Source organism: Micromys minutus (genome assembly GCF_963924665.1).
Source record: "Micromys minutus genome assembly, chromosome: 21".
NCBI classification, from domain to species: domain Eukaryota; kingdom Metazoa; phylum Chordata; class Mammalia; order Rodentia; family Muridae; genus Micromys; species Micromys minutus.
In genome coordinates this window covers 32,151,670-32,171,358 of record NC_137956.1, presented here as the reverse complement: position 1 = coordinate 32,171,358, position 19,689 = coordinate 32,151,670, and the positions used below count along the sequence as shown (strand labels likewise).

At 35.1% G+C, this 19,689-nt stretch overlaps 1 protein-coding gene across 2 annotated transcripts in view; it reads right to left on the bottom strand.

The window, feature by feature from the left end:
• STAG1 (STAG1 cohesin complex component) overlaps positions 1 to 19,689 on the bottom strand; it is a 287,724-nt gene that overhangs the window by 156,330 nt on the left and 111,705 nt on the right. For both annotated transcript variants that reach the window (XM_080933999.1, XM_080934000.1), the window contains exon 5: positions 9,926 to 10,022. In XM_080933999.1, the coding sequence (XP_080790125.1) occupies positions 9,926 to 10,022 (97 nt within the window). The remainder of the gene's footprint in view (positions 1 to 9,925; positions 10,023 to 19,689) is intronic.

The window sequence follows — 19,689 nt, the reverse complement described above, 5'->3', positions numbered from 1 at the left end:
AGACCCAGTTATTCCACTTCTGGGCATTTGCCCCAGAGACGCTCCAACATACAACAAAGATACATGCACCAAAATGTTCATTGCAGAATATTTGTAATAGCCTGAAGCTGGAAAGAACCCAGATGTCCTTCAGTAGATGAATGGATACAAAAATTGTGGTATATTTAATCAACAGAGTACTACTCAACTATCAGAAACAATGGCTTAACAAAATTCTTAAGAAAATGTATGCATCTAGAGAATACCATCCTGAGTGAGATAACCCAGTCACAAAAGAACAGACATAATATGCAGTCACTGATAATGGGATACTAACCCCAGAAAGCTTTGAACACCCCAGAAACAACTCACAGAATGTGTGAAGTTCAAGAAAAAAAAAAGAATATATTTTAATTAATATAGAACTGTATCACATCCCCCTTTCCTTCCTACAGCCCCTCCCAGTTTCTCTCCTATCCCCTCAAATTAATAACCTCTTTTCCTATATTATTGTTACATATATACATATGTTTATGTATATGTACCCACAAATACTTAATTACAACCTTAAAAATGTATTTGTATACTTTTATGTAAAGATAATTAAAAATTTGTACATTTATCTGTTTTTTAAAATAAAGCTTTTCAATTAAAAAAAATCTGAGTAATAAAAAAGAAAAGTTCAAGCCCCGAATTCAGGTGTTTGCTAGATGATGAAATAAAGAGAAGAAAGAAAAAATAAACTAAAAATATCTTGCAAGACTTTCTTCAGGGGAGAAAGAAACCTGCAAATTTCGTTTAATAATGGCAATTCAAGAAAGTTTAGGCAAATGCTCACCACCTGAATATTAGCGAACCTTGAAGGCATCTTAACAATAAGCCAGTTCTCACATAGGGCAAACTCAAGGATAATGTGAATAATGCCAGGGATCACTGCTCACAAAGAATTACATAGGAGGTTGTTTCAAGAGTTGCTCAGGAGTTCAAGAGGCCGTTGCAACTAGTGTGCTTACTCAAGCTGGGCTTGACTCAAGATGGAGGAGATCAATGATCCATGGTTCTGGTTTTTAAAGGATACAGAAGGGAAGACTGCAGTATCAAAGATACAACCATGTGTATTTCAAAGAAAAGTCAGGAAGGTTGGGCAATTGATGACAAATTTAAAATTCTGTATGCAGCACCTAAGAAGGGATGTATAAAGCTAGGAGACAGAAGTTGAAGATGTGATCAAGACCCCAAAAACCTAAAAACAAACAAGACATGGTTTTGGTCTAGAAAACCTGCACGTGAAGTTCAGTCAGAAAGAGAGGTGGAGAGGGCCAGGAAAATGGAGAAGAGACAGACAAGGAGAAAGGAAAGACTTGAGGTCGGGGAGGGGGGAGTGAAGAGAGAAGAGGGGAAGAGAGGAGAGAAGAGAAGGGAAAGAATGGGAGGAAACTACAAACTGTCAAAATGCAAGACTGAAGATGTAGAGCCTCCCAAGCAAAATGGACCTCACATTATGTCATTGTGCCTGGATGTCAGATATAGATCTACAAGATTTAATATTTGCCCAGTTGGGTTTTAGTATTACTTCAGTCCCTCCTACTTCCTCTGCTCCTTTACTTATAAAATGGAACTATTTCCTCTATGTCACACCATATTTGTAAGAAGACAAATTTCTTTCTGATATTACAGGCACTAAGTAGAAAGACTCTAGACTTGGGTATGCAAATAAAAATAAAACTTCAGAAATAGATTAACTACTTTTGCATTATGAAATCAACATATAGGGAGAAGGGTAGAAGGTTACCATTTGAATATGCAATGTCCCTCACAGGTTCATGATGAAACCTTGATCTGCAGCTAAAAGAGCTACCTTTTTAGACACAGTGTTGGCTACCTGGAGAAAGTAGATCACTTAGGAGAGTAACTTTAAAAGTATATCTTGCTCTAGACCCTTTCTGTTAACACTCCTACCTAATTTCTTGCTGCTATAAACTAAGCACCCTTTGCTACAATTGTCAGCTGACATTATATTCTGTCTTTTCTTGGGATCAAAGGAGTGGTATCCAACCATGATCTAAAGCAATGACCATTAACAAAAATAAAAGTATCCTGATTTCCATTTCTGAAAGGCATTAGTTACAGCAAGGAAAGTAACACTAACAAAATGTCTTAAAAGGTACCTATAGAACCTTTATTAATAATTAATTTTAAAAATTCTAACCTAAAAAGCAAAACAGTGAAACATTATCTTTTGATAATTATTACTACATACAACAATAAAGTCTAATGGTGGTAATAATAATCACAACAGAGTAAAATCTCTTTAACATTTCATTTTGTTGGAATATATTTTGGTAGCAAAATCTTTGAATTAACTGTTTTTCAGCTTCACCAGTTATTAGCATGAGTACAGCAAAATGTAAACAGTCTCTATGAAACTCCAATAATTCTTTTTAGTTAACTACCTTTTTGTTAAGAGTTGAATCAATTTTCCTGAAAATAAAATGAATTCATTCTTTTTATGCCAAAAATACAAAGTCCTGCTGTATACATAAACCACATTTTTGTTATCCATTTCTCTGTTGCTGAACATCTAAACTAGAACCATAATTTAGCAACAGTGAAAAGTGCTTCAAGAAGCATTGGTATGCTAGCACATGTATGGTGTGCATATCTGTGAGTAATGTCTAGAGGGGTTATTTTGGTCATATGTTAGATCATCTACCACTTATTTATTGTTTTGAGGACCTTGATTTTCACAGTGTCTAGATTAGTTTGCATTCTCACAAGGGCTTCTAATTCAAGAATTCCCTTTTGTCCATTTCCTTCTCAGTACTTATTATATGTTTTCATGATTACTAGCATTCTAGAAGAATATATACTCTCAATGCATGATTCATTTCCATTTCCCTGATGGATAGTCATACCAAAATTTGCTTTTATGTTGATATATGCCATTTGTACTTCATCTTAAGAGCTGTTACATTTTGTTCCTCTACTAAATGACTATGTTGTTGGTGATATTTAACTTTGAAGGCAGTGGTAGAAGTCCACTGTAGAGAAGAACCATTGCTCTGTTCAATGTTTTAAATTCTAGAGCCTGAAAAAGGTATAGCACACTGAAGTTTAAAAATACATTCATATAAGTAACAAAATGGAGATAAGAAAAACATTTAAAAAATAGCAAACCAAACCTTTTACATTATGTGTATAGTTCATTAAAAGCAAGAGTTAATACTGAGCTGCCAACTTTAGTAACTATTTTTACCACTGCTCTTAACTTAAAGTTCATGAAATGGTAGGGTGTTTTCTTGGGCTGTTGGTTTTGGTATAACTCTAGAACCTCCCTGGAACCTGGATTTCTTACTTAACTGTGTTTCTAGGTTAAAATGGTGTTTCAAAAATGGAAACTATGTTCCCCCCTCCCCCGCAAGAAAAATTGCTGTAGCAGTTACCTAACCACTCTTACCTAGTCTTCAATCCAAAGTGGAGGTGATTATGCTCAATAAATCTAATATTCTTAATCCTTGTATTTACCAGAAACAGAATGGAATGAAGTAATCAGAAGAAACACAGGAACCAAGAAAATTCTTGCATAACTTTGTGTGTAAACCATATTATAGCCTAGAGAACTGCAACTTTATTATAATCCAGAGAAGTAGTACTGTATTCTTTGATGCTTCTTGTCCCATTTCAGCTTTACTTCCCCTAAGTTCGACACTAGTTATATAGTAGGAACCTGAGTCTTCCCAACTAATAATAAAAATGTGTAAATGAAAGTTACATGAAAAAATTAAGATAGACTACACACAGGCAAATTCTTGCTACTTGCTACTGTAACAGTATTGAAAATAACATTTTAAGTTTCTAGTTTTTAATGACATAACATTACATACTTAGCACTACTGAAAGTTTTATGTAATGAAATATACTACCACTGCCTAATACACTAGCAAAAAGCATTACAAACAATAAAGGCCTTTCAAGTGTTCTGTGTATGAGTCAGCCTCTTATTTCAAAGATTATAGTCTCAGATTCTTAAGAAATATCTGCCATTATGGTGGAAAACGGATATTGAAATTATATGCTAGGACAAACTTTTGGTGGGCTCTCTTTCATGTTTGCTTTATCTAGGCTCACATGAGCTAGAAATCAAAATAAAACATGTAACGACCGCCAAAGAGAATAAATAAATTGGTAGAGGAAACCTTCGGGAAAAGAGAAGTAGTACTAAGAATACTAAAACAAAGGAAATCACAAATATCCGTATACAATAAATGCAGGACTGATTACCTAGTAATGCAATGACTTTAAGTATCTTTCTAATGAACTAACCAGGGAAGCTGGAAGAAATGCAGAGAAAAACATTCATATTCTGGTTACTTTCCAACATAATTTATTACGTATTTTGGAGTGCATGTGAATTACTTGGGTTATGTGTGCAATAATGGAGTAAAAATAAAAAACTATTATGAAGATATTTTATAAAAATAGTTAACTTTTAGAATAGCTTTAAACTTAAAATTTTACCTTAACTGATGTGTCTGTCTCTAGATGGCAGTCTATACTTTGTAACAGTCCTATTTAAAATATGAACATATTCCTTCCTTGGTAAGCATGAAAATGGTTATACATTATATTAGTAAACTGTCATCTATTATTTAGATTCACAAATAAATAGGTTCTGTGAGTTCTCCCACCTATTCTCATCATTTCAGACCCAAACATGTTTATCTCAAAGTGTCATCTGAAGATGATTCTCTGGGAATGAGTTGGGACTCCTAACTGCACCAAGAAGAAGAAAACAGCAAAACAGCAGAGAGTAAAAATATTACCATTATTTATCTCATGATATAAGAAGGACTTGAGGTGACTAAGAAGAGCTTAAGTTCAGTCATGGTAAAAATAGGCAAAGAACTGTATTAGTCCATTGTCGGCTTGACAAGGTACCACAGGTCAGGACCATAGGCAGGAAGCCCGAGGCAGTTGGTCACACCATACACAAAGACCTGCAGCACACTGGCATCCTTCAGCATCCCACCCATCTTCACCTAAGAATGGCATGACATTCTGCTTCCTTTATCCTTTATGAAACACTGCCAATTTAAACTGTGACCACTGCTACCTCCCAAATACCACCTTTACAACCTGGATAGCCCTCCAAGGAATTTTCAACATTAGCAGAACAATCTACTAAACCAAAATGAAGGTTTACTCCAGGGCTGAGAAGTCAAATGTTTAGCTAGCTGAGCTGGGAACAATTCAGAAACCCCATTTAACTAATCAAGAGTTGCCCCCAAATTGATTCCACACCATCAAGTACCTAACCCACAATCTGACATGGAAAAAAAAAAAAAAAAAAATTAAAGGATGAGACTAAATAGACCTACCAAGAAACACCACAGATAACCTAACTCCAGATGGATACGTCCTATGACAAGAACATGAAACACAAACAACAAAGACAATCTGTCTTACAGAAATTTACACTTGCAATGTAATACTTGCTGACAAAAGCAACTTTGCTACTACATAAGACAATGATTTCATAAGGCACAGTATTATCAACCACATTATTTTGTTTGTTTAATCTGACCCTGATTTGTTTTGATTTTATATTATTCTGATTTCCCTCTGCTCCTGGAGCTGACCTTACACCACAGCTCTCCATACCCAAAATCCACCCAGAGAGAGGCAGTCTCCCAGGAGCTCTAACACACAGGCTTGCAGGAGGGACAAACCATAGTCAGACACAGCTAAACCAGCTAGTACAAGAAATAACTTAAGGGCCAGTAAATATCTTCAACAAAATTATGAGGAAAACCTGTATGTTTATGAGATGCCCATAAATATCCAAGAAGCCGACTGAACACCCCCCCCAAAAAACTTCCTCTTCTCACATAATAGTCAAAATATCTAATGTAGAAAATAAAAAATATTAAAAACACTAAGGGAAAAAGATAATTTAACATATAACGGCATACCTATCAAACTTGTACCAGACTTCTCAACAAAGACTGTGAAAGCTAGAAGATCCTGGGCAGATGTCATACAGACCCTAAGAAAACACAATGCCAGCCCAGGCTACTATACCCAGCAAAACTATCAATTGCCATAGATGGAGAAAACAAGATATTCCGTGACAAAAACAAATTTACACAATATCTTTCTACAAATCCAGCTCTACAAAAGATAATAGATGAAATACTCCAACCCAGGGAGAAACTACACCATAGAAACAGCAAGAAAGTAATCTTCTTTCAACAAACCCAAAAGAAGATACCCATACAAACATAATTCCACCTTGAACCATTAAAAAAAAAAAATCACAGAAAGCAACAATCACTATTTCTTAATATTACTAATATCAATGGACTCAATTCTCCAATAAAAAGATACAGACTATCAGAGTGGATAAACAGGAACAAGCATTTTGCTGCAAAAAATAAATACACCTCTATGACAAAGACAACATATCCTTGTAGAAAAAGGATTAAAAAAAATTCCAAGCAAATGGTCCCAAGAAACAAGCTGGAGTAGCCATTCTAATATCCAACAAAATAGACTTTCAACCAAAAGTTATCAAATTGATGGGAAAGGACACTACATACTTATCAAGGGAAAAATCTACGAAGATGAACTCTCAATCCTGAACATCGATGATCCAAATGCAAAGGTACCCACATTCATAAGATACTTTACTAAATCTCAAAACACATACATACTCTACCTCACACAATAATAGTAGGAGACTTCGTCACCCTACTCTCAACAATGTAGAGATCATGGAAACAGAACTAAAGAGAGACACAGTGAAACTAACAAGTTATGAACCAAATGGATTTAACAGATACCTCATTTCATCCTAAAACAAAACAAAACAAAACAAAAACAAAAACAAAAAAAAACAAAAAAAAAACAAAAAAAACAAAAAACAAAAAAGCCCTTCTTCTCAGCACCTCATAGTACCTTATCCAAAATTGACCATATAATCAGTCACAAAACAGGCCTCAACAGAGAGAAGAAACTGGAAATAATCCCATGCATCCTATCACATCACCACTAAGTTCTATCCAGAGCAATTAGACAACAAAAGGAGGCCAAAGGGATTTGAATTGGAAAGAAAAACGTCAAAATATCACTACTTACAGATGATATGATAGTATACTTAAGTGACCCTTAAAATTCCAGCAGAAAATGACTACAGCTGAAAAACAACTTCTGGAAAGTAGTTGAATATAAAATTAACTCAAACAAATCAGTAGCCTTCCTCTACTCAAAGAATAAATGGGCTGAGAAACAAATTAGGGAAACAACACCATTCACAATAGTCAAAGACACTGGATGATAAAAAGATCTCCCATGCCCATGGATCAGCAAGATTAATATAGTAAAAATGGCCAGCTTGCCGAAAGTAATCTACAGATTCAATGCAATTACCATCAAAATTCTAACTGATTGCTTCACAGAGTTAGAAAGAACTCAAATTCATTTGGAATAACAAACAAACAAACAAGCAAACAAACAAAAAACCCAAATAGCAAAAGCTATTCTTAACAATAAAAGAACATGGGGGTTGGGTGTGGGGATTCACCATCCCTAGTCTCAAGATGTACTACAGAGAAATGGTGATAGCTTGGAATACCCATGATACAACTCATGGACCACATGAAGCTCAAGAAGAAGGAGGACCAAATATTGGATGCTTCATTCCTACTTTGAAGGGGGAACAAAATAATCAAGGAAATTAGAGAGTGGGGGGGGGGGGGGGCTTCGAAGGAACAGAGGAGGGGGAGGAGAAAAAGAGGAAAAGAAGATATGGGAGGAGATGTAGATGTACAGAGGGTCAGCAAACTGTACAGAGGTGTGTAGCAATGGGGGATGAGGAACTAGGGGTAGCAACCAGAAAGTCCCAGATGCCAAGAAAGCAAGAGCCTCCCAGGAAACCACAGGGATGAAATTAGCTGAAATACTCCACAAAGGGGAGGGAGAACCTGTCAACCTGTTGAGACCATATCCAGAGGTTAGGCATTGCCCTCCATTTGAGAGATGGGGCCTCCAACCCATCTACAAAATTTTAACCCAGAATTGTTCCTATCTATAGGAAATACAGGGACAAATAGTGGAGCAGAGACTGAACAAAAGGCCATCCAGAGATTACCAGGCCCAGGGATCCATCCCACATGCAGAAACCAAACTCAGACACTATTCCTGATACCAAGAAGTGACTGCTGACAGGAGCCTGATACAGCTGTCTCCTAAGAGGCTCTGCTAGTTCCTGACCAATACAGACAGATGTAGATGCTTGAATCCAATCATTGGACTGATCACAGGGACCCCAATGGAGGAGTTAGAAAAAGGACTAAAGGAGCTGAAGAAACCTTATTTAGCAACTGTGGGAGGGGAGACCCTTGGTCCCCATGATGGCTTGATGCCCCAGTGTAGAAGAATGCTGGGGCAGTGAGATGGGAATGGGTGCGTGAGGGAGCTCCCTCATAAAAGCAGGGTAAGGAGAAATGGAAAAAGTGGCTTGCAGAGAAAAAATAAAATATCCAATTAAAAAAGTTTATATTCTGGTTGGAGAGATGGCTCAGCAGTTAAGAGCACTGAGTACTCTTACAGAGGTCCTTAGTTCAATTCTCAGCAACCACATGGTGGCTCACAACCATTTGTAACATGATTCAATAACTTATGGTGTGTATGAAGATAGTGACAGTACACTCATGTACAATAAATAAATAAATAGACAGATAAACCTGTTTTTTAATCAATTTTCAATTTTTAAAAAATGACAATGACTTCAAAACTACAATTAGGAACTCAAAAAGAATATGAATAATTGTCAAAATGAAGAACCCAAAGGAACTGAATAAATTAATGAAAAAATAATCAAGACATGAAAATAGATTTTGAAAGAAAAAATCTCTACAGAAAAGGCAGCTTAAATAAAATGCAAAACCACAAACTCAGAAAGTAAAACAAAAAGTTCAAAGGAAATTCTCACCAACAGAGTAGATCAAGTGAAAGAAATATTATCAGGTCTTAAAGACATTTAGAGAGGACTCCACAATCAAACAAAATATTAAATATAAGAAAACCCATAAAAAGAACATGAGGAAATCTGGAACACTATAAAAAACAAACCTACAAATCATAGTATCTAAGAGAAGAAAGTTGATCAATGGCATAAGAATATTTTCAATGGATTCACAAAAGAAAACTTCTCAAATCTAGGAGGAGATGCCTATCAGGGGACAAAGGGTATACAGAACACCAAATTGACAGAACAGAAAACAAGTTTCTTCACTTCAATTAATATGTATTAGTATGTTTTAAAATGCCTGTAATAATTTTTATTTCAATAAAATACTAAATGTACAGAAACAAAGAAAAAAGGTAAAACCTCTAGTGACAAAGCAGAGATGACTGTGTGTAATGAATGATTTCGTGTGCTCCTTTTCATGACCATAGCGCCCAGCATGATAATGTCACCTACAGTAATGGTGGATCTACTCTCTTCAGCTACATCTTCACTTAAATGTCCTCATAGACCTACCAAGACGTATGTTTCGAACATAGCTCTAAAATTAATACGAAGTTGTCAAGAATAACCCTCACATTCATTTTGTCAAAAATGTTGTGAGCAGCTATGTGGATAGATGAAAAATTTACAAGTATTAGGAAATAGAAAATTTGTGACAAAAAAAATCAATTCAAAAACAGTGCAAATTTTAGTTATTCTTGACAATTCTGAAAGACATACAAGAAACATATTGCCATTTGAACAAGTAAAACTAATCAGGAAAAGAAGAGTAAGTAGCCTTAAAACACAAACCATTTACTCTGCCAATAATGATGAAAACACAATTCTATGACTAAGTCTATGACTAGTGGCACATGATGTTACACTGCTGAACTGACAGGCTCAATAAACAGCATTTATTTCACAACTGTGTACCTCGACATCCTGAACACTGGATAAAAAAGTTGATTAAATCCAGAAGTGCGATGTCCCTGTCTTGTTTATATGATTCAATCCAGTCATCCACCACGGACTATAGAAAAAAAAACACACATACAAAACGGATTTTAGAAAAATTAATATTATAGTAAACTAATTTTTATAAAGTTTTCATGTATGTGAAATTAATTAAATAAGACAATCACTTACCTGAAACTATTGTTCTGTTGTCAAATAAAAGCAGACTTCTCTATTTATAAGGCTAGCAAGAGTTTCATTACTAGATCTCAAAAATTTCCTTTACAATAGAGCAAAATACATAGCTGACCTTAAAAATCCCACAAAGATTACTATTAAACAAATATAACTGTTAAACTTATAAGATAAAATTTAAAATCACTTATACACAGATAAGAGATTTTTAATTTCAGCACACTTAATCCACAGAGAATACACATCAAGTATAACAAACAAAATTCAACAATGGTTCAGTATTTTTAAGTCAAACAATTGACTCAAAATTTTAAGAAAATTGCTATACTACTAGATCTGAAAAGGTATCTAATAAACAAGATACCAATATCTAAAACAACTTTTTCTATACACTGAGCTTGTATGAGATATTCTTTAAGAAAGACAAAAACGTACATGATTTTTGGTTAGAATACTTTAAATTACCAGAACAAGACACCCAATCAATATAGCCATTATATCTGTATTAAATGCCAACATTAATGACTCATGGTATAGAGCAGTGACAAGTAAGAACACCAATTTAACATTCTTCAGTGGTGCAGCTTCTTATAACTTGTTCATGTTTAATTCTGTTGAGTAATACTAATTAAATAAACTCTAGATGACCAAAAAAGAAGGAGAATAGAGGGAACAAAAAGGAAGAAAAAGGGTAAGATAGTACTTTGCATCGAAGATGATAAGGATCATTCATAGTGAGGGTAATAAAGTATGATAACATATAAAAAGTGTCAAAAAGACGCCCATTTTTATGTGTAATGTATGTGAAAAACAAAAAACTTCATTACAAAAAGACCAGACTCTACTACAGTGACTCAAGAAAATACGATGACAAAATGGCTGAAAATTCATGTACAAAGTAACTTCATAAAAATAGCAAGTTAGGAAACTAATGGGTAACTTAAAAGCCCTGAATTGCTTTTTAATATTTAGTATTAGAACAATAAAGTCTATGGTTTCCTAATATTTGAAAAAATTAACATCCCAATGGCCATTTTAATTAAAAATCTTGGAATTTTATTAACTGGGAAGTGGTTGTATTGTTTCAATGGAAATGTATAAAATCAATTTTTAAAAAATTTCTACACCAAAATATATTCATATGCAGTGAAATGCATAAAATTATGTACTGATAAAATGTTATGAATCCACAGATGTATAATCATAATCGAATAAATAAGGATATAAAACATTTCCAGAATTGAAATAACTTCTCAATCTCCCTTCCCATATGTAATCCTTTCCAGCCCCAAAGTAAATTATTATGGTGATGAGTAAATTTGAAAATTCGTAAATATATCATCCTTCAAGAAAAACTGTAGCATGCACACATTTCCTTTTATATTCTTTCTTTCTACTTTTTTTTTTTTTAAAGGCAAATTATGGTATCATTATGTAGCTCTGACTAGTAGCATGGAATCTGCAGTGTAAAACAGGTTGGCCTTGAAGACCTTTGCCTCCTTAGTGTGAAGATTAAAGCTATGTGTTTCCAATTTGTTTGCATTGTTTATTTTCTTTAATGTCAGTGATTTATTTCATTGCAAAAATAAATCAATTTGTTCCCTAAATTTAGTATGTTAATGTATCTGTATCTTTTATAAGGAATATTACAAACAAAAGTGACTCTTATGAACATAACTGTATATATCTTTTCATGTTCATATATTTTGTTATTTTCTTTTTTTCCTCCCTCATTGAACTTGTTTTAATGAGTCTTAAAATTCTGCGACAAATTTTTGGTCAAGTTATTTTCATTAAAAAGTATTGATTTTGAAAACTAATAACTTAAAACTAACACACAGAGAGGGGGGGTCGACAAAACATCCTTTCCTTCTGAAGGTTTTAAGATGCATTGTTATCATTAACCAGTCTTTTACTATTAAACTTAAATGGCCAATTGAGACAACAGTTCTGAGACCATTTCCACCACTGATTAAGAATGGGGTGGGAGGTGTTAGGGATAATATTTATTTAGTCTTCTGAGCTTTAGATTTGTTAATGTGCAGAATAAGCATGTCAAAAACACCTAGTTTCTTTTCTATTGATATGATAAAAACTTCGTGAATTAAGAAAAATGCTATTGGCTCACAATACTGTCTCAGTACATCATCACAGGAAAGACTAAGCAGTAAGAATTTAATCCATGTGATCACATAACATCCACTGTCAATTACAGAAAGCAATGAATTAACACACATATGTGTTGCTCCACTTGTCCTCTCAAGACTCTTGAGTCAGTGTGGAGCCTAGTCCATGAAATGGTGCAGCCAGCATTTAGGATAGCCCTTCAGAGCTCCATATAATTATGAAAATCTCTCACAGGCATGCCTAAAGACCAACCTGATGCAAACAATTCCACATTTAGACTCCTTTCCAAGACAATCCTAGAATGTGTCAGTGTCAAGTGGACAATTAAAACCAACCATCACACAAGTATGACCAGCTTATGCAACAAAAAGAAAAAACGCAAAGCAAATATAGTGCATTTTATTATACCAAAAATAAGGGAGATTCAGGAATGTCTAGTTTCTAGAATCCTAATGTCAATACAAATATTAAGTATTTTCAATTCTTATGACTTAAAACTGCCTGGTTGTACATGTTTTTTTCTTTCATGACTCTAGTGAGAACTGTCTTCTTTCAAATGAAGAGAAAATACTTAGTACTTAAAATTATCCAATGGTACTATGTTAACACCTCAGAAGTTTTGCTTTAAAAGTAAACAAAAATTAGATTATGGTGACAAAAGAGGCTGAAAAACAATCAAGTGGCTGTGTTGACTATGCAGCTCTGCTTCATATGGCAGACACTGTGTGATAAAGATGGTGAGAACTAGAAGTGGAAAGGGCCAAGTTCTGCTTTTAAGATATAGAATCCAAGCCAAAAAGCTTTATGATATAAGTAATAAATCAAATGAAGCAGCAAACATCATGTCTACAATGGCTTACAATTGTGAAGGAATACTGTACACTGTATTACTTTTTAATCCTGAAAGTGACAGCATCAATTTATGCTATTACAAGTTACACACAAGGAAGACTGGAGCACTGAATCTTGTAGCATAAATATAAAAACTTACTAGAAACCTACTAAAAAATATATACCGAAAATAATAAATGAGTAGTCAAAAAGTACCAGAGAAAAGTTTCACAAAAAAGATAATTCAATCTTATGGGAAAAAAAGTTTTATAAATAAAACATGGTTAAATAATAGGTTAAATTATCCAGAAATAAATGAAATTATGTTACTGAAAAGCTCAGAGAAGCCAGATGTTTAAATCCCAGAACTTGGGAGGCAGAAGAAGCAGGATCTCTGTGAATTTGAGGCCAGCCTGGTCTACAGAAAAATCAAGTCCCAAGATAGCCTGAGCTACATAGTAACACCCTATCCACCCCCCCAAATAAAATAAAATAAAATAAAATAAGGTCCAAAGAAGTGCAAAGTGTGACAGGCTTATAAGTAACGAAACCCTAGAGAGAAATAACCCTTTCTAGATTTTTGAAATATTACCATATATCAGTATAACTAGATGAATAACATATAAACAGGAAAGCAATGGTAGAGAACAAAAGAGAGGACTGAAGGTGGAGAACAAAGATATATATATATGTAAGACAACCAAAGTCCTGAAATTGTATAGGAAAGAAGAAAAGTCTTATACAAAGAGAAGGTACATATGGGGGAGCAAATAAAAACTTATGGCACATCTTAATTAAAAATAATCTAAATTTGTGAAAAATAAAATAATTTAAAAAAAAAGAATCTATCCAGGATTTTAATAAAACCCATATAAAATATATCTTTCAAGTCAAAGAAAGATGAAATTTTTGCTGTTTCAAGCCAGTCTGGTTCTCAATTTAAACATCTCATCACAAGAATCAGACTAAATCTCTAAATGAAGAAATAAAGGAGGACAGGTACAGGAACATAAACATTAGACCAAAGACTTCATGAAAGAATCTCTCTAGATTATTTTTAAAATTCCATTCACTATGAACTATGTCATTTGACATATCTAATACTGATTCTTTAACAAATATGCCTGCTTTTTAAGTATATAGGATAAATAATATACTTAAGCATATCTATGCAAACTTAGTTGGAAAGAATAAGTGAGGTTAAGAACCATATTATGTATGTTAAGTAATCTCATAAAATGTTATCTTTCAGAAATGACCAAGAAGTTCTACCCATGAAGTCACATCAACATGGTTTCTGAAGCAAGACTGAACAAATACAACAGCCAATATTATAGTAATAAGAAAGAGAAATCTCATGGATCCTTCAAGCCTAGACAAAAATACTGAGTGTGAGAAAAAAAAAAATCTTCAGAGAAAAGCCCCAAATCGATTATCTAAAACCAAGTGGTCAGCCATAAAATCATATACACAGACATAACATTAAATGGCTTGGACAGATTACATTTACACATTTAGAAATACACACACACACACACACACACACACACACACACACACACACACACACACACGCAACAACAATTTTTTTAAAGGCCATGATTTTGGTGGTGGTGGGTTAATGCATGGGAAATTTCAGAGGGATGAAAAAAAAGGTTAAAGCAACATAATTACAATTACAATTCTATTAAAATCTATCTCTAAAACTAAAAATCTCCCTATAAGATTTGAGAAAAGTGGTTCCTTCTTGGAATCTACTTTATCCATCTTATTCACAGGTTATAAATTACACATGTGTCCTTTCATTTAAACGTTTCTCTTTTATTTCCTGTTTCAAAAATTGTGACATTTTTAAGGAATTTCCAATTGCAGCAGCATGACCCAAAATTAGTCAGATGGGATAAACTATTTCAAAAGGAGGGACATTGTTCAGATCAACTGAATACCATTCAAATAAACAACAAAAGTTACAGATGGCTACATGTATAGTATTTGTGAGAAGTGCGAAGTTGTCACCTGCGAGATGCCTTTTAAAGGTTATTCTAGGACTAGATAAATATATATGTAAGACAAACAGTATCAAAACTATAGTTTTAAAAGTATAGGATAATTTGTTGGAGAAACTTGCTTTACATAGTTCTATTTTTTAAAATGTTGCATGCTTTTGAGACAACAGCAAAGTAATTCAATAAATACATATCTTTATCTTCCTTCAGATGGTGAGAGGAATTTATAAATGAATGGGCCTATATACCACTTAATTCAATAGTTCTAATTAAATTAATCTTGATAAAATACTACAGTAAGCAGCTGAGATCCTCTCTACAAGGTGAAATAAAATGTGGCATTCTAGGCATAAGCACTGTCAAAGTAGTCAAGCTACATTCTTTTCTCCAAAAATTAACCAAAACCCACCTCCATAGAGCCAGCAGTCAGCCTACTGCCAAATTCAGTCTTCTGTTACTTTTCACATAAACTTGAAAGATATCATCAACACTATGAACTCTGAATACACAAGAGACAATTATTGTTAAGCTCGTACACCAGCCATTTATTCTCTGAAAAACAATTAGCTTGAGAAAAAAAAAATCTCGTCAACTTTTTGTTCTTATGCTGTATTCTTGCACCAATACAGGAATACAGTATAAGAATAAAATGGATGGAACTTGAGAATAGAGGATATCATCCTGAGTGAGAACATGTGTGGTACATACTCACTGTGTATGGATATTAGCTGAAAATTACATGATAACCACAACATAATCCACAGACCTAAAGAAGTCAAGTTGCAAGGAAGGCATGAGGGAGATTGGTTGTACCACTCTCAAAAGGAAAAATTAAGTAGATATTGGAGGTGAGTGAAGAGACGGATCTGAGGGGAGGGAGGTCCCATGACTCAAGCCAAGTCTCCTAGGAGTGGGGGATATGAATCCTGAAGTGGTCATTTCCTATATAGTCAGGCAGAACTTCCAGGGGAGAGAAAGCGAAAGCAACCCACCCACAAAACCATTGATACAAAATGTGTCCTGCCTATAAGGTGTGCAGAGACAAAGATAGAACAGAGATGAAGAAATGGGCAACCAATGATTGCCCTAAATTGAGACCCATCCCATGGGAAAGAGCCAATCCCAGAAGTGATTAATGATATTAAGACCTAGTATAAATATCTTCTGAGACACTCTACCCAGCAGCCAATGAAAAAAGATGCAGAGACCCACAGCCAAAATTTAAAAAGAACTCAGGAATATTATGGAAAAGTTGGGGGAAGGATTGTGGGAAATGAAGAAGATAGGGACTCCACAGAAAGGCCAACAGAGTCAACTAACCTGGACCCTGGGAGGTTCCTAGTGATGGAAACACCACCCAAAAAGCAAGCATAGGCTGGAACTAGACCCCCTGCACATATGTAGCAGAAAAGCAGCTTGGTCTTGATGCAGGTCCCCAAAACAGGAGCAGGGACTGTACCTGAATCTCTTGCCTGCATATTTGTGGATCACATTCCCCTAAGTGGACTGCCTAGTCTTGCAGAGACTTGATATGCCAGAGGTTAGGGGTAGGTGGTGGTACCTATAAGAGTACCTCCCCCGCTCAAAGGAGAAGGTGACAGTGGAATAGGAAGAGAATCAATGGGAGAGAGGAGGTTGATATTGAGATGTTAAGTGAATACAGAAATTTAATAATAAAAGAAAACATGGTTGTCTTTTATGACAATCATGATGGTGTCTATTTGTAAGTCAACCACTGGTAAGGCTGAGGCAAGAGAATTAAAATTTCAAGAACAATCTGGGCTAAAAAGGAAGTTCAAGATCAGCTTGACTCCTGTTTCAAAATTTTTCATCTTCTATAAGAGTCTGCAAATTTCAGTTTAATCTATTACTTCACTTGAAGCCCAATAGCTGATATGATTATTAATATTTTGTGATTAACAAGAACATTGACAAGATTTTGCTAAATGAACCAACTCCAAAATAAACAAAGACATTTTGAGTTAGTAAAAGTAGGCTGTAATAAAAGCATAAAAACAAAAGATACACTATGAAAAATTAAGCAGATGAAATTTGATATGGCTATATTAATATCTGACATGACAGAAATGAAGACAATATTATCAAACAAGAGATTCCAAAAGTAAAAGTACATTCATTAGAAATCTGTAACAATCTTAAAGTTGTATATACCAAAAAACAAATCTTCAAAATAGATAAAAACAAAAGTTAAACTATGGTAGAGGCTGAGCAACTGGTGGGTGGGAGACCTGGGCTGCCAGGGAGCAGAGAGATCTCTGCGGTGTGCACACGGAAAGTGCACCCCCTGCCTTGCCCTGCCCCGCCCTGTCTGATCCAGCGACCAGGAATAGAACTTTGGAACTTCTGTTCCCACCCGGCGACTCTGAGGCATAGAACAGGGCTCGACCCATCTGCCACCTGGACCAGTGGAGATCCAGGGACACAGACCAGATACAAGGGAAAGGCAAGAACATATCACTGACAACAAAATGGCAAGAGGAAAGCGAAAGAGTATATCCCAAAGAAACCAAGACAACCTGGCAACACCAGAACCCAGCTCTCCCATAACAGAAAACATCGGAATTCCAAACACTCCAAAAAAAAAAGACACAGACCTGAAATCATACCTCAAGATGCTGATAGAGATACTTAAACAAGAACGGGAGGAAAAGCAAAAAGATTCAGAAGCTTTTAAAGAGGAAACAAGAAAAACACTCAAAGAACTCAAAGAACTAGAGGAAAACAGAATCAAAGAGATGAAGGAATGGAAGAGGGAATTTAAAACGGAAATTGACACAATAAAGAAAACACAAAAAGAGATAACACTAGAGGTAGAACACCTAAAAAAGAAATCAGGAATCACAGAAGCAAGCATTTCCAATAGGTTACAAGAGATGGAAGAGAGAATCTCGGGGGCAGAAGACAACATTGTAAACATAGACAAAACAGCCAGAGAAGATGCAAAAAACAAAAAGCTCCTAACCCAAAATGTCCAGGAAATCCAGGACACAATGAGAAGGCCGAACCTAAGGATAATAGGAATAGAAGAGGGAGAAAAGTATCAACTAAGAGGCACAGTAAATATCTTCAACAAAATCGTAGAAGAAAACTTCCCTACCCTCAAGAATGAGATGACCACGAGCATAAAAGAAGCCTTCAGAACTCCAAATAGCTTGGACCAGAAAAGAAATACCTCCCGACACATAATAGTAAAAACAACAAGTGCCCAAAGCAAAGAAAGAATACTAAAAGCAGTAAGGGAAAAAGGTCAGGTAACATATAAAGGCAGGCCAATCAGACTCACACCCGATTTCTCAACAGAGACTATGAAAGCTAGAAGAGCCTGGACAGACATCATGCACACCCTAAGAGAACACAAGTGCCAGCCCAAGCTGCTATACCCAGCAAAACTATCAATCACCATCGATGGAGAGATGAAGATATTTCAAGACAAATCAAAATTTACACAATATCTGACCACAAACCCAGCACTACAACGAATTACAGGTGAAAACCCAATACAATGAGGGAAAATACAGCCTAGTAAAAACAAGAAAACTCCTAAACAAGAAAACTAAAAGAAGAAAAAGACACAGACACAACTCAACCCACAAAAGCAATAATGGCAGAAACAGAAACAACTATTCCTTGATATCTATTAACATAAATGGACTCAACTCCCCAATAAAGAGACATAGGCTATCAGACTGGATACATAAACAAAATCCAGCATTTTGCTGCATACAGGAAACTCATCTCAGAGACAAAGACAGACACTATCTCAGAGTTAAAGGGTGGGAAAAAAAACTTCCAAGCAAACAGCTCCAAGAAGCAAGCTGGAGTGGCTATTCTAATATCGAATAAAGTAAATTTCCAACCAAAAGTTATCAAAAAAGATAAGGAAGGACACTTTTTACTCATTACCGGGGAAATCTGTCAGGAGAAATTCTCAATCCTTAACATATATGCTCCAAATAAAAAAGCACCCACATTCATAAAAGAAATCCTACTAAAGCTCAAAAAATATATCTCACCTTACACAATAATAGTGGGAGACTTTAATACCCCACTCTCACCAATGGACAGATCATGGAAACAAAAACTGAACAAGGACACTGCAAAACTGGCAGAGACTTTGAACCAACTAGAATTAATAGATATATACAGAACATATCCTAAAGTAAAAGAATACACCTTCTTCTCAGCACCCCATGGCACCTTCTCGAAAATTGACCACATAATTGGACACAGAGCGAGCCTCAATTGATATAAGAAGATTGAAATATTCCCATGCATCCTCTCAGATCACCATGGTCTATGGCTGGTCTTTAACAACAACAAAGACAACAAAAAGCCCACATGCACATGGAAACTAAACAACGCTCTGTTAAACGATAGCAGGGTCAAAGAAGAAATAAAAAAAGGAATTAAGGATTTTCTAGAATTCAACGAAAACGAAAACACAACATACCCAAACCTATGGGATGCAATGAAAGCAGTACTGAGAGGAAAACTCATAGCCCTAAGTGCTTCCAAAAAGAAACTGGAGAGAGCTTACATCAGCAATCTGACAGCACAGCTAAA